Source organism: Lonchura striata, chromosome 13, assembly GCF_050655825.1.
Source record: "Lonchura striata isolate lonStrDom1 chromosome 13, ASM5065582v1, whole genome shotgun sequence".
NCBI classification, from domain to species: domain Eukaryota; kingdom Metazoa; phylum Chordata; class Aves; order Passeriformes; family Estrildidae; genus Lonchura; species Lonchura striata.
Window position 1 is genome coordinate 2,440,316 of NC_140715.1, and position 25,908 is coordinate 2,466,223.

A 25,908-nucleotide genomic window follows, 5' to 3' on the forward strand; every position below is an offset into this window, starting at 1 on the left:
TATATATTTTGACTAGCAGGGGGTGGGAGTGGAGGAATATATGGAGGAGGAATGTAGGGGGGCATATTATCTTCCTCCTTGTTTTTCTTGTTCTTTTCCCTGGCTGATAAGGCAAATAGTTTTGTCCTTGTCTCCCCAACTGTCCACAGGGAAGCATATTTGCTCTCTTCTGAATCAAAGGCTTCCTTTGAGTTAACATATATATTTAGAGCCTGACAAATCCAATCCTCAAAGGACCCGAATACCGGCCAATACAAATGGTCTCTCCTAATTTGTTTCCCCCCCCACACTTCCATACAATAATGTATCATTTTAACTTTGTCTTTCCCTTTTCTAGATGGGAAAGCATCCCAATTAATTATCATCAAACCCAAGGGGCTATCCCTGGGAATCTGGGGAAGCTTAGCATGGGTCCCCTCTCCCATGGGACCAGAGGGCTTGCTTTTCCTCTGTCCCATCTTCCGGAGTGCACTCAATTTCTCACACACGTGCTCCCCTGGTTCGTGGCCCAGCCCCTCGCGGGGAATGGAAAACGCACTAATACAGAGTTCGCACTCACTTGGTCTCCACAAGACCTCTCACACACAGCACTCCGGGAAAACCACCCCAAACCGAGCGGAAAACCGGCCTATACTCACGCGTCCTGCGTCTTCGCTGGTTCTTCGTGCACAAAGATTACAGGGGTAACCGGTTCTCCTTTGCCCGTTACTCAATTTAGGTTCGTCGGTGGAGAGTGATCAGAAAGCCTGGGGCAGCCGGGCCGCCATAAGGGCGGGGCGCCTCCCGATCGTCCCGTAGGGACTGATCTACTTCTCCATCCGAGTCACAGCACCAAATTGTTATAAATTGTGACACGACAATTTGAAGTGTCTTAATTCAATAAAGCAATTTTATTTAAAATAGCAAGCGAGTAAGGCAGGCAAAGCACAGCGCTGGGCGGCCGGGGAGTCTCCTGCTCCACCAACGGCGCGCAAAAATGTTCTGTCCCAACCTTCCTTTTATCCCCCCCCTTCTCCTTGCAGGCGTGACTCTCCAGATGTAGTCTGAGTCTGGTCGTTGTGATAGCTTCTAAGTCTCTTCTTTTGAGATACAGCAAGCAGACCAGATACACACACCCAGGACTCTAATCTCAACCTCCTTATCACCTTGTAAGCAAATAAGCATTTCAAAGACACACCAGTACATTCTTATGCAAACCAAGGTAAGCGAGCATATCACAGTGAACAAATGATCTTCCACTTATCTCAGTGGGGAAATAATGTAAAGACTTTTTCTGTCCTTTGGGATGAAAACCTGAGGGTAAGTCTGCAGTGATTTGGTTTTATCCCTTTAAAATATTTGCACAGTTTTTTGGGAAACTTCTCCCCTTTTCCTTATTTCCACAGTGTTCAAAACAATCTACTCCAAAGTAAATGTTTCAGTGAATGCTTCAGTAAAATGAAAGGTGTGTTTTGTGAAACCATTCACAGCTTTGAAGACATCTGAGTTTATACCCTCAAAAGCAAGTGCAGCAGTGTTATTGTTCAGGCTATTTACACCTCATCAGAGCTCAGAGTTGAGTTAATGTTTCACCTCAGGCTGAAGTAAATTAGATGAAACTATTTCCTCATTCCCAGAGTTACCCTTTTACCTCGTCTGCACTGCTCCGTTTGCTGGTACAGGGAAAAAAACATTACTTAATCCCTTTTAACAACTGTTGAAACTATTTTTAAACGCAAGATATGTTTCTCTACTGTATTGTCTTTTGCTGAGGCATTTTTAAGACTACCACGCCTCAACCCATGCTAAGTAATGAGAGCTGTCTTCCTTCTGGCAAACCTGCCAGCACTCTTTGATAAGTTTAGAAAGATAAACCCATGTGAACCTCGGTGATTTTTTCACCTCATTTTGTTTCACCCAAAAGCAGAAAAGACTTGCTCCTTGGACATTAATTTTGGAAATTCTGAAGTGTTCTTTGGGGAAGCTTTTAGAAGAGATCCTTACCAGAGGAGATAGCACACACACCTGGCAGCTGACAAACCTGTGCTTGAGAGACCCTGCCAAGGAGCAGTTCCCACGCCTGCCATGCTGGAGCTCCTGGGGAAGCGCCACGGGACCGGTGCTCTGCTGTAACAGCAGAGAACAAGAGCTTCAGGTGAGACATTTATTTGCTCTTTCACTCCTCTGCTGGGAGCACACATATCCCACATGAATAACATGAAGCCACAGTCTTCCACTGGCCAGAGCTCCTCAGCAAGAATTATTATTCTCAGATAGTGAGTCAACATCCAGTTACCGCAACAGCAAAACACTGGGATGCGTCTGTGTCTGCACTCTGTGACTGTTCAGGACAAAATGAGAATCCAAAAGATTTTGAATTGGGTATATTGCTGCAGTGCTTGGAGAGATGCTGAGAGCTGTAGGGTTCCCTGCTGCATCCTCATCTCCCAAGGTACTGTGGCTGTTCAGTGGAGATACTGTGCCCCTGGGGTGGATCCCACTGGTCAGTGCCATCTCATTTGCAGAGCAGCATAAAGCAATCATGGAATTTAAAGTGTTTTGCGATTTTTTTCCTTAAAAATATTCCTCACCCCTCTCTTTGACAGAATGATATAGGCCTAGGTCCTTTGGGGGGAAAGTTAAACTAAAAGAAAACCTTTAATTAAGCTTTTTTGATATTTATGGTGTTCAGAACAGTTCCAAATACCAGGCACTATCAGTAGAGATAATTTTCTCTCTTGAACATGAAAACTAGAAACTAGTACTTACTGCAGCTCATTTAATGAGTACATCTCGATCTGATTTGTTGTCTCTGAGTGTATTTCATCCTATTAACATAAAAGTACACAACTATTTCCAATAATCCTAATCCTAAGAATCTTATCAATAATCAATAAACCGCTGTAGTTCCTTTCAATAATCCTAATATGGTGTAGATAAATTGATAGTCAAAGTCACTTGTATGGATGGAATATTTATTTAACAAGTTAGGGAGCAAAAAAGAAATGACATCATATCAGGTAAGAGCTTTGGCCAAAGATAAAACCACAATTGTGCATTTATCTGAGATAATAACAGAACATTGAGCACTTAAAACTGTGTGTCCAATTAATTGTCAATTCCCAAACTCATTCCTGTATCTGACAAGAGGTTACACAACCTTCTTTTTACATTTAAATTGTGTTCTTTTTCTTTAAAGTGGAGTTACAGTCATGAACACTGGGTGCTGATGTGCACAGAGATAAAATATTTACAGGTTTTCATAGGCAGCGTCGTAAAGAAAGAATTAAATGGGGTTACAGATTGAAAAAACCATCCCCGGTATCAGTCCAGAACTTTTGTTCTTGACGTGTAGTTCTGGTTCTGGTATGAGCATCACTGGCACGTGGGCCCTGTTCAGAACACAGCAGGTTTGCTGACTTTGCTGTGGGCACTGCACATTTCTTAAAGAGCAGCCCAGCAATTTCAGCATTTTCTAGCCCAGCAATTAATTCTGCTCTTGGGAGGCAGAACCAAAGCAGCAAGCAGGCTGTAAAGCCAGATCAGGGCTGGTAAGGTATTCCCCCCTCTGTGGTCCTGTGCTAGCACACAGAGCAGCCTATTAAGGAATCATCTCCGCCAGGATCCCTGGCCCCAGCGAGGATTAGCCCCGGCTGCATCGCGACAGAGCTGAGCTCAGCAGCACCCGGAGACAGAGCGGGGACCCCGAGGTGCTGGGACAGCGGGTGGCAGCAGGGCTGGGACAGGGATGAGCGCTGCTGCTGCCCTCCCACGGGGCTGCGATCTGCTGCTCGGGGCTGGCAAGTCACTGCTCTCACCTTAGCTTTTGCAGATTGCTTTGACACTTGTTCTCAGTACATCTCAGCACAAGTACACTTTCCCAGAGCTTGAGCTGAAGAGCTCGGTGGCCCTAAATGTGACGGGCCTGTGCTGGTGGTGTCTGTGTGTGCTATCCAGGGGTGAGCATTGGCCACTGGGCTGTGGGGCAGGCAACCGTAAATTTGAGTCCTGTGGGGAAACTGAGGCAGCTGGGAGTTCTGACCCAGGATCTGGGAAATGGTCCCCACAGGTACTAATTTCTCCCAGCCTTCAGGGAGCTCAGAAGGGAATTGAGATGCTGTAGGTAAAAGCTGCAGCATACAAGCAGCATTCCTGCTGGGAGGGTTTGTGTAACAACAGCTCAGCAGTTCACTGATGCATCCCTTGGGTGCAGCAAAGCCCGTGCAGCAAAGAGAAGGCATGGAGAAGGAGGAGGCTGCTGCTGAAGCAAGCTCCTTAAGCCACTTGTAAAATTCTCTGTCGTTAAGGGTCTCTGTGTGCGACTTTCATTGGAATTTCCCTCTATCTACAGCAAAAGAAATAAGCTGAATCTGTGGTCTCTTCTACAAACCTTTCTGTTTCAGTCAAGTGGAATCAGTGAGGCTCTTTTTTAATCCTGAATTGTGTCCTTCATGTGTACCTTGCAGTTCTGAACTGTTTGTATGTACAAACTGAAAAGTAAAACCAGAAACATTGCATCCACTTTTGAGATAAAATTTGACCTCGGGGCAAGGCGAATTGCTCCCTCCAGCCTCGGGGATCCAGATGAAGTTTCTCAGAGCTGGTGGCCATGCCCACTTCCTGCCAGCACCGATGGGAGCAAGGCAGCAGCACAGATTGCTGGCCAATGCCACCAGCCAGGATTCCTCCTTGTGTCCTGCAGGTGACCTGTGCTGCAGGGGTGCACTGCTGATGGCACTGGGCAGCCCTGGGGCAGAGCTGGCCTGGCCCTGACCTGCCTTTGGAGTTTGGAGCAGACATCTGCATCTTTGCAGAACCGAAACTGTAGCCCAGAATAAGAAATGTAATAACTTCCCAGATTCTTCCTCCTCCCTTCTAAAAGGGATGCCTTGGGTTTAAAACAAAGCAGTTCATTTAAAGCAAAAGACAAATGAATATAGCTGCCTTTACTCTTTTGCAAGTTTAAGCACCTTATCTTTCCTCAAAGAAGAGCTCTAAATATTTTTATTTGCAAGCCCTAAGCAGGAATTTGTATTCATGGTAAGACACTTATTGAGTTAATTTATTTAAGGCTGGGGCACAATTTCGAATAGGGGAAGAGTCTCTAGGCCCCGTGCAATTGTCTCCCTGTTAGGACATGAATATTTAAATGAGTTATAATATTCTATCAATTAATCTGTGTCCTTTAGGAAGTAGGTTAGCAGTTATTGATGGTCACTTGTGTGAAGGATTAGCTTAAATAAAGCTGGTACTTGGCAGAAAAGTGCCTGCCCCTGGCCAAGTCCCAGGCCCCAGCAGGGAGGGTCCCAAGGTCTGGGGCAGTGAATCCAAATGGAATGTGGAGAATGCGGAGTGAAATAGGGCAGTGCACATCTGGAGGTGCTGCTGCGGTTCCTCCGCAGTACCGGGCTCAGACAGCAGCAGCGGGAACCATGCAGTGCCTTCGTGTGGCTGCCAGTGCTGCTGCTGTCAGCATTTCTTGGAGAGGTGTGAGCCTGGTATGATCTGAGCGAGGAGCTGTTGGTACATGTTCTGCAGAAGGCTCGTTCATCTTGACAGATAGTCTTACTGATGACACTCGAGACAAATTACTTGACCTCTGTGTACCTTAATTTCTCTGTTCTTAGAAGTTGGGCACATTGATACTATTTCCTGGGTGATTTAAAATGAGAACTGAATTTTAAAAGATTCCTGCTTGTTTTACAACTGTATTAAATTCCATATTGCACTAAGAAACATGGTGCTGAATGGCCTTTAAAAACAAGGTAATGTAGAAACCAATCCAGATGAAATACCTTTGTGCTTAGTGTAGATATTGAGTATTTACTGAGGAAACTGAACATTGGCATGGAAGGATATACAGCTGCAGTACACCTTTTAATGTGCTGCCTGCAAGAGCAAAGTGAATGTGTTTAGTACGTGCAGGCTGTGGAGGTGCTTAGGAGGGTATGTGGCTGGTTTTCCCCAAACACTTCCTGCAGTGAGGAGCATTTCACTGCCCTGCAGAAACGTAGACTAACAGAAGTGTAAGACGAATGATTGTGTCTGAACTGTGCTCCTCGAGGCCCCATCTCCTATCTTTTCTTTACATGCTTATCTGTCAGTATTGTCAAACCTTCGATTAATGAGTCACTTGCAAGCTCCTTTCACCCTCACTCCCTTCCTTCAGCCCTGCCAGCCCCTTTCCCATCCTGGGCAGGTGCTGCCGTGGCAGGTGCTCAGCCAGAGTAGAGACACAATAAAACGATCCTGTCTGTCAGTCCTTTCCTGCTGGGAGAGGTCAGCGAGTCCCTGCTGCTTCTCCCCTGCAGGGGTGGCGCAGGGTATGTAGTAACTGCGAGGGCAGGGACTGAGTGCTGAACTCCTTCAGCTGTGCCTGCCAGCACCGGGTTGCAGGGAAAACCAGTTCCCTTTGTCATGTCCATCACACATGACCAAGGAAAGTAATCCCAAATTACCAGGGGAACTGCACAGTTTATTTGACATTAACATGTTACCTGGAAGCTTGGAAGAAAAATTCCGACATGTTCTCTGAGGATTTTGTGGCCATCTGTTTGCTGTAGCCTCTTGGTGTATTGACTTTGCCCTTGGTCACCAAACAGTGTTTAAGGCTACATTTTTCTGTGAAAATGAAACCCTTTACTGGACAGAGAAACATAAATATACAACCTTATTACAATTTCTTCCCCCTATTGGTAATCTCTGATGAAAGCTCCTGCCCTATAACAGCAGAATTGCCATTGTATCAACTGACACATTGAGCAGTGAAGAAATACTGTGGTTATATTTAGCTCTGGGCACTGGTATCACCATTCTCTTGCCCAGGAGTACTTATAAATTTCCATTTCACTGCCTTCCAGTCTTTGGTATATTTATTGTCTTCACAGTCATCCTTTGCAAAACATGGGATATTCATTAGGGATGCTCGTAAGAGGTTCCTCAGCTGAAGTTCATGAAGTCTCATACTTTAACTGAAGTCTGATTTGTAAAATTAACTTCTTAATACAAGTTTTTTAAACAACCTCAACCAATCTTTCTTCTTTTCAATCAAAATTGTGCTCTAACATGGCTTTGAGTGGGTAAATAATTCACACTCTGGTCCTGCACCCTCACATTATAGTGAGGAGCCATTGAGAGCATCTAAAGACATCTGAGTACCATTTCAGAGAATGGGTAGAAGAGAAAAGCCTTGTTGGAAATTCAGATGTGGGACTGGTATTAGAGCATATTGTGTTTTGAAAAAACCCCATCCTTTCTCCGGTGGGATGCACTTCATTCATAGTACTTCGAATGTTCAGGTGTTCTACTGGCTCAGTGTTATTTCCTGGTGCTCTGCTTGTCCCATGACACAGCACCAGAGCTGTGTATCTGGTTGAGGAGGCAGAGTGTCCCCTGGGCTGTGGGGAGCTACTACAGGAAGGATCTAACCCAAGCGGAAAACTCATGATATTTGGGTTATTATGGTGCAGCCACATTGGAAGCTGAGGCTCTGAATGCCACGTGTAATGTGAGAGGTGCTAGGTCTGAAAAAAAAGGTGTGTGACTGGAGTAGCACCTGCAGGAGGTAGCTGGAGATCAGAGTGGAGCAGAGCACAGCTCAGATCTGCCACTGTGGCACCTGCTCCAAAGCCAGCACAAGCCTGAGGAGTCTTGGGCCAGCAGCCAAACTTGGTTCCACTCCCAGAAATGTCAACAAAACCCCTTTGAAGTGCAATGACCTCATGCTCTGCTGCATGCTGAGTGGCTTGCCATCGTTGCTGTTAATAGCAGGAGTTTATCCCACATACAATCAATGGAGTACAGAGTTACAGCGTTTCTGTGAGGCTGGGCAGGGGAGCCTGGGACTAAAAGAGGCTGAAACTGCCATCTGTGGGCAGGATCCCTCTTGGCTTCAGCGTCTGCTCTGGGAGCTACCCACACATTTTCATATTTAATCAATCCATTCCTATGGTGTCATTCTCAACATCAGCTAATTGCCATCCCATACTGAGAGGAGAGGAGCTAGTGTCACCAGGGCTTTTTATGTGGTAAGTGATAGAACATGCTAAAAAAATTATACTAGCCAGGAAAAAGAGCAGAAGCCACTGTGTATCAGGTATGTTAAACATCACTCTCTGATGGTTCTGACTGTGCAGCATTTCTTCTCCTTGTCTCCTTCCCTTAAATTAATTTTTCTTAAACCACAAGACTTTGTCTTTCTTTTCTTCTTTACAGACAAGCAGAGCAAATACAGAAGCAATCTTCAGACATGTTCTTCAGATATTTTTCCTACTTTGGTCTGTGTTTTTTCCTTCCAATCCAAAGGTAAGTGTAGAGTTTGTTTTATTTTGAAGGGAACCTTTGAATGATGTTTCACATAAATAATGTAGGTCAAAAGGAAACTATGCTTCCAGTTATTCAGCCCACCCAAAGGTGGCAGGGTGCAGTCAGGGATGTGGTATAGGAGAGAGCAATCTGCATAGATACCTAAACTACATTGCCCATTAAAAGTGCAATCCCTGATTTCCTGTTCAGAACCAGCACAGGTTGTAGTTTTTTACCAGAAATGCCTCCCATAAGGCTCCCAGCTCTGTTATAACCATCCTTGGATGTACAAGTCTCAAATTTGTTGAATATATATACTGTGCAAAACCTGATTCTGCTGTAAGGTCCTGTTTAATCTAAATCTTGCAGCTCCAAGGCCCTATTAACCCAGCTGTGAAGGAAACAGAAGAAAAACCCTTGGTGAGAGCTGTGAGTAACTCCATGGCTGCTTCCTGCCCAGAGCAGGGTCCTGGCACTGGGAGCAGCAAAGGCTCTGCCTCCTACCTCCTCCTGCCCAAAGCACTAACCCTTCACTCAGTTACACTTTTCTCAGGTGCGGCTGTGCCACCCTGTACCTTAAGACTCACCTTTTACCATCCAAACCCTGTCCCGTTCACTGTCTATGTGAGGGTGCAGAACTGTCAGCCTCAAAACACAGCTTCTGCCTTCAATGACCAGCCACAGAATATAAATATAAAATTTGACATTGAAATCTAGAGTTGGACCCTCTGTATACCCGACAGCTGGAGCTGCACTTCCCACAGAGCTGAGGGGGTGTCTGTGAAGTGCACAGTCCTCCACCTTTCCCCTCCAGTATTACTCCTGATAGCAGCTGTAGAAGCTGACACTCACATGTTACGAGGATGAAGCTTATTTAGGGAACTAGAGATTAAAGAGGAGGAGCTGTTGGGCTGTAAGATTTGTCTCAGGTTGTCATAAATGGAAAGAAAAAAAAATTATATTCCTTATATAGACTGTACAAGAAGGAGTGGGAAGGTGGGAAGGGGAGATTGGGGTTTATTGCTCAGATATTGCTTAATTTTTCTCTGATATTTTAAGAACATTCTAAAGATACTGTGTGTTCAACCTGTAGCTATCAGCTGAGGCAATTTGCCATTTTCCCACCTCTCTAAAGTGCTAATTATTCAGCCAAGACAGCAATGTGAGCAAATGCTTGTGATTTCAATTATCTACTTGGTTTTAGTAACTATTTTATACTGTTTGTTTGTCTGTTTGTTTGAGCACAAGCTGGAAGCAGCTGCAACTGCACACCAGATGTGCCCAGCCCAGCATGTAACAGTTGGTGTTTGTGTCCCCAGGAGATCTCTGGGTCATGGATCCAGCTTGCATGACAAGGGCACAACGTCCCTCCCTGGATTTGAGAACCTCACAATGGGGTACAACAAATACCTCCGGCCCTACTTTGGTGGTATGTTGGCTCTACACAAGGGACCATTTAAAATCAGTCTATTATGCTCATGTGGAGGGGAGAGCAGGCTTTAACCTTGCTATAGGATGCTGCAGTTTCAAAAGCTGTGTTTCTTTGAAATTAGTTGTTGTCCCAGGCTGCCCTCCTTTCTGTGCATCCACTACTGTCTTGGATAGCTGGTGCACGTATGTGTGGGGCTTGGGAACAGGTCCAGCTGTGAGGTGAAGAGCAGGGAATTTATAAACTTTAACATCTCTATGAAAGACCTGACTAAATAATTAAATTCTGCTCTAACTGTACAAGCTTTTGTTTAGAGCCTGACCCCTGGGATTTTCTGCTTTACTTTTGGTCATGTACAGCTATTATAGCTATTTATGCAGCTATAGAGGAACAAAGCCATTCTTATTGCCAGGAATGTTGACTTTTGACACATGCTTTCACCTCACACTGAGACACAAATCTGTTTCAAACCCTAGTGAGACTCTGTGGAATTGGGAGCAGGCAGGAATTTAGGAACTTAATTTAGGAACTTAACTTGAGCAATTTGGGTGTCAGGTTTCTCACCTTCCAGGTGAGTGCTGTCGTCACACAGAGGAACAGGTTTTTCCGAATGACATTCAGAACCTGAAAAATACCATTGAAAGTTTAAGAAACAGTAATTATCATTTTTATTTCTATTAATTTTGTTTTTGTGCCTGAACCATTAATGAAACCCCACTTGACAGAAAAAATTCCCATCAGCTTTCACAAGGCCATGGTTATTTCCCAGTATAGACAGACCTGCTGCTACTGGCAACCCTGAGCTGCTTCCTTTTTATGGCCATGGTAATAAATGCCTGAGCCTACAGAATTTACCATCTTGCTCTGCCTAGAATGGCTGACCTGATGCAGGACTAGAAAAGCTCCTCTAAATCCTGTGACACCAGTGAGCAGATGCTTCTCTACAACATAACAGAAATCCACTGCATCTGCAGCAAATATTAAACAACTCTGGTGTGACCTCCCCCAGAGGCTGAGTCCTCACAGTTGTGTCCTGTGGTCAGTAAATGCAGTGGGCTTGAGTCTGAATAGACAGAGATGTTAAAAACAGCTGCTTTAAAAAATACACATCTTCTGCAAATGAAATATATTTATGAAACATTTAAAACAAACAATCAAAGCCAAAACCACCTGGAAAGCATTTCAGAAATTGTGTCCATTGGTTGTTCCTCACTGTGATTCATATGATCAACAGGAGTTTTGGCAGTTCCACGAGGAAAGGCACTGCTGTGTTGTCACGCAGGCAGAGAGGTCTGTGCTGGAAAGCATCGAGCCACGCTCGGAGCCCCACGTTCCCCTGGCACCGGCAGAGCCCGGCTTGGCGTGGGGTCCTCGTGTGTCCGTGCCACTGTGTCTCTGTGTCACTGTGTCCCCTATCCCTGTGTCCCTGTGTCCCCCTGTCCCTGTCGCCCTGTCCCCCTGTCCCCTGTCCCTGTGTCCCCCTGTCCCTGTGTTGCCCTGTCCCCCTGTCCCCTGTCCCCGTCCCCCTGTCCCTGTGTCCCCCCTGTCCTCTGTCCCCCTGTCCCCCTGTCCCTGTGCCACCCTGTCCCCTGTCCCTCTGTCCCCTGTCCCTGTGTCACCCTGTCCCTGTGTCCCCCTGTCCCCTGTCGCCCTGTCCCCTGTCACCCTGTCCCTGTGTCCCCCTGTCCCCTGTCCCCCTGTCCCGGGTCTCCTTGTCCCCTATCCCCCGTCCCCTGTCCCCTGTCCCCTGTCCCTCTGTCCCCTGTCCCCTATCCCCTCTCCCCTGTTCCCCTGTCCCCTGTTCCCCTCTCCCCTGTCCCCTGTTCCCCTCTCCCCTGTCCCTGTCCCCTATCCCCTCTCCCCTGTTCCCCTGTCCCCTGTTCCCCTGTCCCCTGTTCCCCTCTCCCCTGTCCCCTCTCCCCTGTTCCCCTGTCCCTGTCCCCTGTCCCTTATCCCCTGTCCCTGTCCCCTGTCCCTGTCCCCTATCCCCTGTCCCCTGTCCCTGTCCCTGTCCCTGTCCCTGTCCCTGTCCCCTGTCCCTGTCCCCTATCCCCTGTCCCTGTCCCCTGTCCCCTATCCCCTGTCCCCTATCCCCTGTCCCTGTCCCTGTCCCTGTCCCTGTCCCTGTCCCCTATCCCCTGTCCCTGTCCCCTGTCCCCTATCCCCTGTCCCCTGTCCCCTGTCCCTGTCCCTGTCCCTGTCCCTGTCCCTGTCCCCTATCCCCTGTCCCTGTCCCCTATCTCCTGTCCCCTGTCCCTGTCCCTGTCCCCTGTCCCTGTCCCCTGTCCCCTGTCCCTGTCCCTGTCCCCTGTCCCCTGTCCCTGTCCCCTATCCCCTGTCCCTCTGTCCTCTGTCCCCTGTCCCTGTCCCTGTCCCTGTCCCCTGTCCCTGTCCCTGTCCCTGTCCCCTATCCCCTGTCCCTGTCCCCTATCTCCTGTCCCCTGTCCCTGTCCCCTGTCCCCTGTCCCTGTCCCTGTCCCTGTCCCTGTCCCCTGTCCCTGTCCCCTGTCCCTGTCCCTGCCCCTGTCCCCGGCCGGTGCTGCCCTCTCGCGGTGGCTCCCGGCGCTCGCGGCCCGGGCCGGCTCTGGGCTGGGAGCTGGAGCCGGGCAGAGGCCGCTGCTGCTCCGCATTTCGGGAGTGCCTTTCTCGGCAATCAGGGACCTTCTCTCCTCTCGGTGGCTCCTCCCGAGGAACCGGGGGTGCCCAGCGCTCCTTGGAATGTGGGAAGTGCTGTGTGAAGAGGTCCTTGGCCTGGCTGCTCCGTGCCTGCTGTGGGCTGGGATCAAGGGACATAGTGGCCCTGGCTGCCTGTCCAACAGCAAATGCCACTGAAATGCTGCTGATAAACTCCTGAGCTTTGCAGCCACTGGTAATGTTCCCTGCTACCATCACCAAACACAGAACTCCAGCTCCCTAACAGTGACAACTGCATTTTGGTACGTGGAATTTGTGAGTCTAATGTTCTGAAACTGTGTCTGACCCTCTATGCCTCTGCAGTTTTAGTGACAGTGAGTGAGGCTGAGGACAGCGCCCATCCTGCACAGCATCCTGAGTAGCTTTACTGTGCCCTCCACACTTCCCTTCTCTCTACTGAAGCATTTCATTCCCTCTGCAGGAGAACCTGTACAAATTGCAATGAGTCTGGACATTGCAAGTATTTCTAGTATATCTGAGAGTGACATGGTAAGTGAAAAAACTTTTATTTTACAAGATAAGATTGGGATATGCCTGATAGACTTCACATGTATTCCCGTGTGTCCAGCACAGAAATGGTCATTTTGAAACTGCTTTGCTGTTTGGGGGCTGTTGACCACTTTCAGTACTGGGATGAACACAGAGCTCATTTATGACTGCAGACTGTTGTCCTGGTTTAGGGCAAATTTGGGAGGAAACTCCCAAAGGGGTTCCTCTAGAATGCAGATTCAAGTGGCCCCTCCCCCAACTGGTTCAGGAAATTATTTCCTTGGAGAAAAGTGGAAAAAACTGGTTATTTAATAAGCAAAGTATTCACAAGCTTAAAAAAAATAATTATATTAAACAGTAAAACCTCTCGCTGTTCTGAAGAGATGGCAAATTCAGAAAGTCCTTTTCATGGGCTGTAGCTCATCTTATTCAGTCTGTTAACTGTCCCTCCAGCACTGGAATGCTGTGTCCTGGTGCCTGTGGGCCACAGGTGTGAGCTCCTGGTGTTTTTCTGGATTTTCAGTCCAGAGCAGCTTTGAACATTTCCAAGAAAAAGAAAAAAAACACAGTACAGGCAACTTCTCTGCCTCAGCTAGATAAAAAAACTAACTAAAAGCAAAGGAGAGCTCTGTCCCACTGTCTGTCTGTGCTGCAGGCAACACAGTCTGTGAGAAGGAATACAGGGGAGAAAATGCAGTTTCTGAAAACAAACTGTGCACTTCTTTTCCCCACCTTCACTTTCAAATCTCATCTTAAAGGTGCAGAACTTAATATCCAATATAAACAGAAGAGTCAATTGAGAATACAAGCATCTTATAGTCACCCTAAGACAATTGTGTAGGTGCCATAGTAATGTGGGCTTACAAGAAAAAAGAAGTGGTTCCAAATGTCCTACTGGTCAAAAACTCAGCACTTTCTGGAAATCAGACCCTGTGGAAATAGAAAAAAAATAATCCTGTGTGGCATCCCTTGTGAGGAAGAAAGTTGAATAGTTCAGCAGTGCCTGTGGTGTACAGAAGGCTCACCAAAAGCATCAGCTTCAGAGCTGAGTGGGTGCTGCTGATTCTTTTCTGTGGGGCACTGTGAGAATGCTCCAATCAATGCTGCAGGTTGATTTTGGCAGGCCAAACTCAAGTTAATCCCAGTGTTCTTAGATTCAAAATTCCTATTAAAATACAAGGCACAAGTTATCATTTTTTACTTGTTTGTAGTTTTTTTATGATATATATGTTTTCCCCCTGACATAGCAGGTTGGATTCACTTTCTTTTTTTCTCCAAAGTGCCTCTTTGATGACCAGATTTATAGTACCAGGTTTATAGTGTGTAGTGTCCCAGCTCTAGGCTCTGGTCTTTATAGGACCAGATTTATAGTGTGGAGTTTCTCAGCTCTAGACAATGACTGATCTGTAATGTCAATGACTTGTGGGGTGGCCTCAAGTGTGTGCTTCCCATCTGTTCTCTTACCTGCAAAATAGGCACAAAAGTATCAGTTATAATAACTGCTCATTAAAAACATAAAGTACTGTAAGTATAATCTTTAGTCCTCAAACGCCGCACCTTAGAGTGGAAATGTATTAGAAATATTACAGAGTGAATAAAACTGTGATGAAAGTGAAGCTTGAAGCTTGGCTGTGGTAGGTCGAATGAGGAAGTGTTCTGTCCCTTGTCACACATGTAGTGTGCCCCAGCTATGTCGTGCAGGTGCCTGGACACACATCCCCAGGCTCTGCGCTGTTTCTCAGGATTACACAGCCACCATCGCCCTGCGGCAGCGCTGGACAGACCCACGGCTGGTCTTTCATGGCAACAAGAGCTTCACGCTGGATGCTCGCCTGGTGGAGTTGCTCTGGGTGCCAGACACCTACATTGTGGAGTCAAAAAGGTCCTTCCTGCACGACGTCACCGTGGGCAACCGCCTCGTCAGGCTGTTCTCTAATGGCACCGTCTTGTATGCCTTAAGGTACAGAGACCTTTGGCTTTGCTGGTGCTGGCTCAGAATAGATTTCCAGAATTACCCTGGACAGGAGCAGGTACCAGCTGTCACGGGTCATGAGTTTGGGGTCAACAAGACAGCTGTGATCATTCTCTGCTGATCCATTTCTCCCTGTTCTGGCTTCTGGAAATGCCAGTCAAGGATCAGGATCTCCCATCACAATAAATGCTGTGTCCTGAGGCCTGCTCAGAAAGCTCACGAGTTTAGTTGTCACTGAGGAAAAATCCAGTCAGATGAGGACAGGGGAGGAATGGAAGGAGGACATCACAAAGTAAAAGTTCAACTGATAGTGGGAAACCATTTGCTTATCCAGTGCCATGTAATGATGACTTCTGTTTTTTACCAAGAAGTGCATTTGTCCATGAACTTCAGGAAGGTGCACAGAACTTGAGTTAGCAATTCCTACAGTGCTCTCCTTAGCTTGCATTAACTGGGTCCCAGTTACCTCAGCTGCAGAGTAATACTCACATACCTATCAGAGAAATCCAGAATGTGTGTGCAGTTAGTCACTGCACCTCATGTCGCAACTGCTGACTTCTAAGATGAGCAAATTGTAGCAATGGGGAAAAAAAGTGAATCTGCACTCTATATCCCACCAGATCAAAGCAAAATTCCTCCTTGGGCTACATTTTCATTGGCATAGCTGCAGAGAGTGCTTGTTCTTGAGGGTTCTCAGTTAATTCATATCATAGGTCAAATAATCTAACTCTGCTCTCTAAAGCAGAGCTTTGTGATTCAGTTTGCTGTGTAAAACATGCTTTTATTTCAATTTTAAGAGTTCTTTCTCTTTCTACAGAATCACTACTACTGTTGCCTGTAACATGGACCTGTCAAAATACCCTATGGACACACAAACATGCCAACTGCAGCTAGAAAGCTGTAAGTATAATGTTCTAGAAAACTCTAATTTTGTTTATTCATAAGTAACTACATATCTTGAAAATTTGGATTAAGCATGGTGGCTTTCTGGAGTAGATTTTTATTCCTGCAAATTACAATGTTCAAAAGAAAACAACTTCTATGTCATCATTCTTCAAATGTTTGTGTTGTAATCCACAGCCCAGAGAATTCGTGTCACCATGCAGTTTATGCAAAAAAGTGATCATACAGAATATTTATTAAGGTGTAGATAATGCAGTCATGCAGAGAAAGGATGAAGTAATGGTGGTTGGTTTTCAAAATTCAGGTTATTTGAACACACAGCTTCTACAGAATATTTATTAAGGTGTAGATAATTCAGTCATGCAGAGAAAGGATGAAGTAATGGTGGTTGGTTTTCAAAATTCAGGTTATTTTGAACACACAGCTTCTTCAAAACTAACTTGTGGGATAAGTGTTTGTGATAGAGTACAAGAAGGAGCAATTCTCACATCTTTAGGTAGCTAATACCTGTTGCACCCCACAAATCCCCACTGTAAAAGAACATTGGGAAGTGTGGTTCTCACTAGAATTAGAGTGGAACATGGCTCTCAAATTCATGAGCTGAAACTAAGGCCAAACCCAGGTTTGTAATACCTGCCCCCCACTAGGGAGGGGATACAGAGGATGGGAGCCTCAACAACTGAAGAGTCTCAGACTGGGAAATCTCAAGAAGAGGAATTATCAGTGAATTCTGCTCTCAGATTAAAAGCTCACCTATGGCAATGCTGGCTGAGACTCCAGGGCAATGTGGGCCACTACAGCATTGTTTCCCCAAAGCTCAGCCACCACAGTGCTGCTGCTCCAGACCTGTGATGAGCAGGCAGCCAGCTCCTGCTGCATGACACAAAACCAAACTTTCATCATCTCAACATGGAAAAGACCAGATTTTTAACTTCTGGGGTTGCAGCATGAAGCACCTAGGGAAGCACATATTATTTTCACATTAAAATCATATTACTTCACCATGGTTAACTTTATTACAAAGAATAGCTCCTGAAATAATAATGATTGGCCTCTTCAGCTAAAGAGGAGCATGTTTCGGCCTGGTTTAAAACTGATTGTGTCCTACATCATGCTCAGTTGCTGTATAATTCCAATGAAATTACATACATATTGCCCACTGGAGATTTCATTAGGATAAGTGCCCAGAAGTAATGCTATTTAAATATACACCAGATGAATTAACAACAATCTATCACTTAGAAAATTTTCCTGATTAACCACAATTTATAAAACCACTTAGGTACTTTGAAAAGTCGCATGCTTAGGATTCTACTCAGAGATTCATGCTCTGGACACCTAATTTAGGAGTTCATCACACCCAAGCTCTGGTAATTTGTGTCTAATAAGAAAGCACAATTAGATGTAAATAGAGCTGCAACTTCATCTGATCCCTTCTACCAGGACAAATGGGTTATTATCAGAATCACAGCATCCCTACTCATGGTCTCAAAGAAGGGCTCTTAATAAAAGAATTAAATCAGTGAAGCTGATGGACTTGTTTCCTAAATCAAGTCAAATTTCTGAAGGGAATGGCAGGCTGGCAACTCAGTACAAGATTTACCCTTCAGACTGAGGTATCCCTCAGTCTAACCTGAGGTTATGTCATCCCTGGAGGCACGCACTCAGATGGCATATATGGAGTCCCACTGCTTTGAGGCAGGAATTTGGTATTATCTAAATGCTGTGTGCATTTATTTGTCCTGAGTAACTTAATGACTTTGAGGATAGGAGGAATGATGTGTAGAAAAGGTTGTTTTTGTGAGCAGGTTTTCTGGACAATGTGTACCCAGTTCAGGGGAGCCTGGTTCATAACCACATAGCAGTCTTAGCTGTAAGCTCCTGACTAACTGAAAATGCTTTTTCTGATGTTTTGAAGCACTTGAATCGATGAAATGTGCTTCTGCTCTGTGGTAAGGGTCTCAGTGGAATCTGAATTTTCTTTCTTAACCATTGTGTTTCTCCTGCTCTCCTCTCAGACTGAAGAGAGAGACTGTGTTTGAGAGTTAACCACAACAGTACTAATATCCCATTGTGTGTAATAAAGCTGTGTATGACAGCACTTGATGATCTTTGAAAACATGAATACCCCATGTAAACCACTGCAGGAGGCTCTCAGCAGCCTTATACATTGTTTGTCATTCCCAGAGGTGTGTTTCTGTCCACATCCGGAGCAGCAGACGAAGGGCAATGAAGGAAGCACAGCCAATGTTCCCTGCATGGTCAGACACAGCTCAGGGGCCTCTGTCCAGTCTGCAGTGCTGGGGTCAGGGTTCTGCTCCCCACAGAGCAGGGATAGCTGGGCTCTCCCTGGCCACAACAGTCACACAGTGCCTGTGTTCTCCCCAGGGGGCTACGATGAGAATGATGTCACCTTCACCTGGCTGCGGGGAAACAATTCCGTGCATGGCATCGAGAAGCTGCGGCTCTCCCAGTACACCGTGGAGCACTACCACACCCTGGTCTCCAAGTCACAGCAGGAGACAGGTAAATCTGGGAGAGAAAAAAGCAGGAAAAGCTCTTGGATGTTCCTCATCCCATCTCCTCTCTTTCTGTGGGCCAGGATCATTTGACTCAGTCCTGAACCAGTAAAACCTTTAGCAGATCTTAATCTCACAAAAAGAGATGAACAGAAAGGTGGTGACATCCTATTAGTTACAGTCAGGATATTCTTTAAGACAGAAACCACAGAAAGATGGAAGCTTAAAATATACTCTATTCATTTGATGGATTTTAAATTCTTTTTTTTCCTTCTTCCTATCTTCCTCCACACATACCTGAAGAAACTCTGTCCCTTCTATCCAAGTGTATAGTATATAGATACTGCAGAGAGCAATGTTTACAGTAACTAGGAGTAAAATTAATTTTTAAAATATACATCTGTTTGTAAATTACAATTCTGTCATGATGGAACAACAGTTTTGTAGATCAGAATTCAATGTCTTTTTCATTATCCGTGTAAAATACTCTTTTCTTCAATTACAGATAGTATGAAAGGGGGCTTCCTTAGAATGACAAGGTTTAAAAAAAAACGTTTTGTTGTTTTGTTACACAGCCCATGAACAACATGGACTTTGTTTCTACATTTCAATGGGAATTATTGTTTCTAGAGCAGAAATACTTCCTGAAAACACTAGTGATCCAGCCTCAGAACCCTTATGTTAGCATTTACAACAAATTGGTTTTTAAAAGATGGAGAGCTCAAAAATATACCATTATCAAAGATCACAAATCTCTAATGAGAATGGGATGCTTTGGGATGTGAGCCAGAGCCTGCTGACATCAAGAGACAAATGTTTTGTCTGTTTTTCAGCTATCAGGTAAGGCTGAACCTGGCACTGCCCTTCAGAGCAGGTGTTGGGAAAGGTGCTGTGCTGAGTGTGAGAGAGTGGGAGCATGAGCCCTGCTCTGCTCAGAGCTGAGGCCCTGCTGTAACATTCCCACTATGCTCAGGGGCAGGAGCCCCTTTGCAAGGCATGTGCTGTTCAGATGGGGTTGTTCAGATGCCTCTTTTCCTGTCAGTGCTGTGTGTGTCCTCCCGTGTCAGGTGTGTTACCTGCATATGCTCTGCTGAGCTCCATCAGCTGAAGGGCTGGTGCTGGGCTGTCCCAGTTCTACTTGAGGGGTCCTTGGGAACCTCACATTCACCAAGTCTCTTCATAAACAGGTAGTTACCCGCGACTGATATTACAGTTTGAACTGAGAAGAAATGTCCTTTACTTCATTTTGGAGACCTATGTGCCATCCACTCTGCTTGTCATGTTATCCTGGGTTTCTTTTTGGATCACACTGGACTCGGTGCCTGCAAGAACCTGCATTGGTGAGTTCTGGCCTAAGGAATGGAGTAGATTTAAGCAGACAGAGGAGACTTTAAAAGCTGGGTAGATGGTACTTTTCTTGAGCTACCTGCTCAGGGATAAATTATCTGCTCATCTTCTACTGTTCTTTGAGGCAGAGTTGGGTTGCTGTGGAAGGAGATGCTGTGGCAGAGACATGTGCCCACCTGCAGGGCTATGTGTGGCTGAAGCTCTCAGGAGATCCATTGCAAAGAGTAGAGGACAGGGCACAGGATCTTTGTGGTGTGCTTTGGAGAAAGCAGGATGGAGGATGGAGGGAATTTTTTACTGAAAGCATGAAAAAGAAGAGAGCCAACTGCCTGTTGGAGCCAAGCTGCCAAAGGCAGGGAGAGCCTGTGTGAAGCTAGTGAATGCTACAAAAGTATTTCAGTTGCTATGATAGATGATTTGGATTTGGTAAGAAGTTATGTGCTTTAACCAGCTAGCAATAAAGAGCAATGACATGAACAGGATAGGCCAAGACTTCTCCAAAGTTTCCACAAGAAATGGTCTCTCTGTTTTCCAAGGAGTTACAACAGTGCTTTCTATGACAACTCTGATGATCGGTTCACGAAGTTCACTTTCAAAAACCAACTGTTTCATTAAGGCCATTGATGTTTATCTTGGCATCTGCTTCAGCTTCATCTTTGGTGCCCTTGTGGAGTATGCAGTGGCTCACTACAGCTCCTCACAGAAGTGTGCAGCTAAAGTACCAGAAGAGGTAAGGCTCAACATACCTTAATAAGGCCAGTGGTCTTGGACTGGCAGCAATTAATTCTCCATTAAATGAACAAGACAAATAGTCCTCTTGCTATGGATACATCAACAATGCTTCTCCTAACCGGCACTAAACCTAAACTTTTGTGTATAACAAACACATGAATAGCACAGGAATGCTGTGTCTCTGGCAGACTTCTGAGCAGCAGCCATAACTGGCAGTCCTGTTTGGTTCACAGGAACACATCCAGAAAGGCACTTGGGCCTGGCACTGGATTGGGTCCATAGCCCAGAGTTGAGCTCATGTGAGCAGGAAGCACCACTGCTCCTTTCAAATGCACTCAGAGAAGAGCTAGTATAACACAACTCTTCACTCTTCTACCAAACAACTCCAATAAGGGAGGTACTTCCCTCTGCCAGAGGAAAGCTGAACCCTTCTTCCTCCCTCCCCAGAAGATGCTTACAAACATCTGTCCCAGTGTTCCATGGGGATTGTGAGAGTGAATTATTCAAGGGCTCTGCTTTTAGTGTGAGAAATTAAATAATCAGGTATGACTGTAGTCCAGTTGTCATCAATGGCTCAGAGAGAAAAGGAGGTTTTTCACCACACTACTGAGTTCCCAGCCATTAAGTTACTGTGTAGATAGGAAGAGATGGATATCCTGTAGGAGAGGGATGTTGGATTACTCATAGTAAAATTTACTCAAGGATCTAAAAATATCTCTAAAAATACAGTGGTGGAAATAGGCATCTCTTGGACCTCAGGCTCTCCTAAGATTATGCAGCTGAAAGGTGTGTTTGAGTATTGGGATTACCATATATGAAGCTGTGCTCTTATGTTTTTATCCTTATGGTCTTCTTCCTCTGCAGAGGAAGATAGACCTTAAAACTGTGCACTCTTGTTTCCTAGGGGCCTGCAAATGAACTGACTGAAGAAATGGAAGAAGTTAACATTACCAACATCGTAAAAAATTCCATGACCAGCTATAAACAGAAAATCAGCTTCACAAGCATTGAGATTTCCAGCAATAATGTTAACTGCAGTGACTTGACCATGAAAAGTCATGAGAAAATCAAATGTGTCTTGAGGAACAAAATGCACAGGATCATTGGTTATTTCACAATTCAGAACCCTGGCAATGTGGACCACTACTCCAAATTGCTTTTTCCTTTGTTTTTCATGGTGGTCAATGTGTTTTATTGGGCTTATTATCTATATTTTTAATAGAAATTAGTTGGTTCATTCTCCTACTTCAGCAGAAGAGGAATTGTGCCTGTGAGCATCCAGGTACCTAACCTCAGTGAATTCAATGTGGACAAAAATTTTCCTTGTGTTTTCTAAGGTACCCAGCAGAAGTGTGTGAGGTGTGCATGCATCAGCAGCACTGATTCTGACAGCAGCTGTTCAGCTGAGTGGCTGTGCTAGGCTCTCCTGCTCATAGTTGCATTTCATTCCACACTTCACCTGGCTGGAGATGGGTGTGCAGGACTGCACTGGCAGCTACAGAGCACTACAGGTGGCAGAATTATTTTGGTAGCTTGGAGCAGATTGGAACCTTCAAGTTGAGATGTCCCAGAGGATGCATAAGATCATGACTGTTATTCTTTGTTTGCCAGAGAGAACAGAGGGACTGTGATTGCTGCCTCAATAGCTGCTTTGTTGCAGTGAGAGCCCTGAGGCAGCAGCAGGAGCTCAGTGCAGTGCAGTACAGTGGGATGCTCCTGTGCATGTGCATGGTGCTGCTTTGTCCTGGGTGGTGCAGTGCCAGGATGGTGATTCGGTACTGCACAGTGGTGCCTCACTGCTTTTAATCTGTAACTCACTAAGATAACCCTCACTTGCCAAAGTTCTCCATCCCTGAGACACATGGAGGGTTGTTGTTTGTTGAGCTGCATTTTTTCAGAGATTTGGGAACATAAAATAGAGACAGCAAAGTTATTTTGTAACCTATCTCTTATACTCTGCCTGCTGTACTGCGCATGAACAGATTCTACCACTTTCCGTATCTTCCTCACAAATTATTTTTTGTCCTGGAGAATGTTTCCTTCAGTCTTCACTGTACAAGCAACTCTCACTCCTTTGCCAGCCATAGGCACAAGTGGCCATTTGTCATCCGCTTCTTTATGTGGCTGTGCAGCTGCGGCAAGTCAGCAGTGCTCCTGGGTGAAAAATGTGCATGGGTTGAGGTAGGCTAGTCTAAATCACCCTTTCACTCTCATACTTTCACTTTTAGGCTGAAACACTGTTACTTTTTTGAGAAAAATGATATTCTAAGTGGGCTCTGGAAACTGCCCAAAGTCAGCTTTGTTTATCCTGTATTCAGCAGAAGCCAAAATTTTCTTTTGAAGATAAAAGAAATGTGGCCACACCATTACATTAAATAACCAAATCCTATTTGGCACTCTGTAGCTTGAGAATGCTGGAAGTCTTTATTTGCTGATTGTAAAATGAAGTTTTATGGCAAATTCCCCCACCCGGCACCCTTTTTTGTTCTGTGCTGCCTTCATCACTGAGAGGGGGTGTGTAGAAAATTCCTGCCTCTCCAGGACAGTGTGGATGAATTGAGGCAAGAGATCTCTGAAGTTTGCTCTTGGGGGAAGAGGTTTATTGGGGGTGCAGGAAGGTCCTGCCTCGTGCTCCCAGACGCAGCACATGGCAGGGCTTGAGAGGGTGGGGAAGGGGAGAGACAAAAGGATGCTCTAGGAGAGGGGAAGCTCCAAGAGATGGGGAGGAAGTTCCAAGAGAGGGGAGGAGGTTCCAAGAGAGTGTGTGGCCCCTCAAAGTCCCCTTTTCAAGGAGCTTCAAGGTGGGCTGGAACAAGGCTTGGGCCAATGGGGTTACAGACACTTGATGTTTTAGGGGAGGGATAGAGGTGTGGGGTGAACCATACATCTTTTGGGGGTGAGATGGAACAATCCACTTGACCCCAGGACCCATCCGTAGGCAGGAGCGTTGTCTGGCTAGCTGGGAGAACTGCTCTCATCCTGGCTGTATTATTTATGGATAATCATATTTATCTATCTTCCACAACAGGGGTGTCCTAGTTTAGGGCAAATTTGGGAGAAAATCCTCTGGAAGGAGCCCCCAGAAAACAAACCCCCACGGCCCCTCCCCACCCACCTGGTTCAGGAAGAATTTTCTCAGAGAGAAGTGGAAAAGAACCTGTTTATTTAACAAACAAAACACTCCCCAGCACCAAAAAAAAAAAAAAAAAGAACAACACCAGATGACAAATGACAAAAAAACTCTTTCACCACTCTGAAGAGATGACAAATCCAGAAAGTCTCTCCTGGGAATGATCGCCGGGGTCTGGGCGCTGGGGATTGCTCTGGGCACTGGGGATGGCTGCTGCAGATCACAGAGCGCAGGCTCTGGGTTCCTCGGTGTTTCCCAGGTCCCAGTCCGGAGCAGGTTGGAATGATATTCAGGAAAGGGAAAGGAAAAAAAAACAGTCCAGGGAAAAAATTGGACTGCTTAGCTAAACTAACAAGCAAAAGCAAAGGCAAAAGCAGAAGCAGGAGCAAGAGCAAGCAAGCAAGCATAAGCAAGCCAGCAAAGCAAAGCAAGCCAGCCAGCACAGAAGACACGATTGGGGATACTGGCATCATAACGTCACCCCATGACAGGGGGCAATCCTGCAGTTATGTGGGCAGAATCAGAATTGCCTGCAGTGGGTCCATTCATCAGAGCTCTCTCTGGGTGAAGCCTCTTGGTTTGTAGCTTATGTTATAGTCTCAGCATGCAGTGTTTGCTTAGTTTAAGGATCTCTTCTTGGGGGTTCCTAGAGAAGGTGAACAGAGCACGTGAAACTATAGATTTTTTACTTTAATAACTTTTTATTGAACGGCTTCACCACACTGTACTTTGAGGGATCTAACCCACATAGTCATAAATCATCACTTTTAAAAAGAGCAGCACAGGAAGACAGAGGGGAACAGGCTGACAATGGCAAGTGGATAATCACAAACTCTAATAATGAAGTGTTGGCTTGTATATACTGGTATTTGAAGACCATTCCATAAAATGCAATAAAGTGAATGTTTGTGATATGAACACAACCCCTTAGAGAGATTCTCTACTAAAAAAAAAAAATCATTATCTCTTCTCTGTATTGGTTTCTTTCTTTAAAACGCGACTAATAAAATGAAATAAGATAAAATGCCCTTATGTGTTTTACACTAGCCACCAAATATTAACGTTAACAGAAGGAATTTCTTTCTACAAAGCCTTCCAAGATGATCGAGTCCAGCCATTGCCCCAGCCCTGCCAAGGCCACCACCAGCCGCTGTTCCCAAGTGCCACATCCACATGGCTTTTAAATCCCTCCAAGGATGGACACTCCACCACTGTCTTGGGTAGTCTGTTCCAATGCCACCACCTTTCCAGTGAAGAAATTTTCCAAAATATCCAACCAGAGCCTGCCCTGGCCCAGCCTGAGGCCATTCCCTCTCCTCCTGTCCCTGTTCCCTGGGGCAGAGCCCGACCCCCCGGCTGTCCCCTCCTGTCAGGAGCTGTGCAGAGCCACAAGGTCCCCCTGAGCCTCCTTTGCTCCAGGCTGAGCCCCTTCCCAGCTCCCTCATCTGCTTCTCATATGACTTATGCTACAGACCCTTCCCCAGAAAGGCCTTCTCCAACCTGAACAATTCCCTGATTTCAGCAGGTGGCTGCTCTCAGGGCTGGCTTTTATTAGGCACAGCTTTTGTTACAATTTTGCCACTTTGATGTGGCTCAGGTCTGGCACCAGGGGTGAATCCTATTTTCCTCAAGAGACAGGAGTAGTTTTATGCAAGATACACGCGCAGCAGAGACAAGGTGAGAGAATGTTGCTTATATCACAGCTTGGTTTCTGGTCGCTTTCCCAGAGGAAGACCAAGATAGAATATCTCTGCATTCACTGTCATGGAGAAGACTCACTATAGCTGTGAGAGAAAGCAGGAGTATCTGAAGGAACATCTCCCAACTTCCTCTCTGTGCCTGATTTCCTGGCTGGTTTTAGAGACAGGTAGTTTTTGCTAATGTGACTTTCCATTATAAAGTTTCTATTGCTTTGGAAAATATTAACTTTGCTCTGTAGACAGACAGACCCTACAGTTATAGCTGGAATATCCTAAAGATTTAGTTCCCAGTAATAATAGGGCTAAATCACAGCACCACTAGAAGTAAAAGCTACATTCTTTGAAATGAAGCTTCTCATAAATATCCAGCTATGAAGTAATTTTTTATCAACTGCTCCTATATAAACTGGACAAGACAAACTGTCGTATCCATCAACATTAAGGTTGGCAAGAAAAATTACTCTGTATTCATTGTCTGCAAGTTTTGGAGATCTCCCTTTCCATTAGACTTTCCCAGGAAACACTGTGCTTGCCACTCTGAAGAACTTTGCTGGTAGCAGCACCAGTGTCAACTTTGAGCTTCAGGCTCCTCATGCTCCTCCTATCTCTGCCTCTGCAGGGGAGGGATGGACAGGCACCCACAGCAGCCAGAGATGATACAGCTGCTCAGACTGTCTGCTAAAAGCACCTTGAAACATTGCTGAAGTCAG

General features: G+C 45.6%; 1 protein-coding gene across 2 annotated transcripts; it reads left to right on the forward strand.

Moving 5' to 3' along the window:
- Window positions 1-841: 841 nt before the first annotated feature.
- GABRP (gamma-aminobutyric acid type A receptor subunit pi) lies at window positions 842-22,771 on the forward strand. 2 transcript variants are annotated; one of them, XM_077786766.2, is made up of 10 exons: window positions 842-2,134; window positions 8,194-8,283; window positions 9,603-9,712; window positions 12,828-12,895; window positions 14,638-14,855; window positions 15,685-15,767; window positions 18,159-18,296; window positions 19,477-19,629; window positions 20,173-20,366; window positions 21,273-22,771. In XM_077786766.2, the coding sequence occupies exons 2-10, from the start codon at window positions 8,228-8,230 to the stop codon at window positions 21,585-21,587; spliced, it is 1,335 nt and encodes a 444-aa protein (XP_077642892.1). In that variant the 5' UTR covers window positions 842-2,134; window positions 8,194-8,227; the 3' UTR covers window positions 21,588-22,771. The 2 variants fall into 2 exon arrangements, with proteins under 2 accessions (XP_077642892.1, XP_085447191.1); XM_085591065.1 differs by lacking the exons at window positions 842-2,134; window positions 8,194-8,283; window positions 9,603-9,712 and adding an exon at window positions 12,159-12,648.
- The last annotated feature ends 3,137 nt before the right edge of the window (window positions 22,772-25,908 follow it).

What these genes read in the sequence shown, in the direction of transcription:
- GABRP (XM_077786766.2), top strand. Translation starts at nt 8,228, where the DNA reads ATGTTCTTCAGATATTTTTCCTACTTTGGTCTGTGTTTTTTCCTTCCA. An exon ending in TTTTTCCTTCCAATCCAAAG is followed by an intron (nt 8,284 to 9,602) that starts GTAAGTGTAGAG and finishes TTGTGTCCCCAG; the next exon opens with GAGATCTCTGGGTCATGGAT. An exon ending in CAAGTCACAGCAGGAGACAG is followed by an intron (nt 18,297 to 19,476) that starts GTAAATCTGGGA and finishes CTTCATAAACAG; the next exon opens with GTAGTTACCCGCGACTGATA.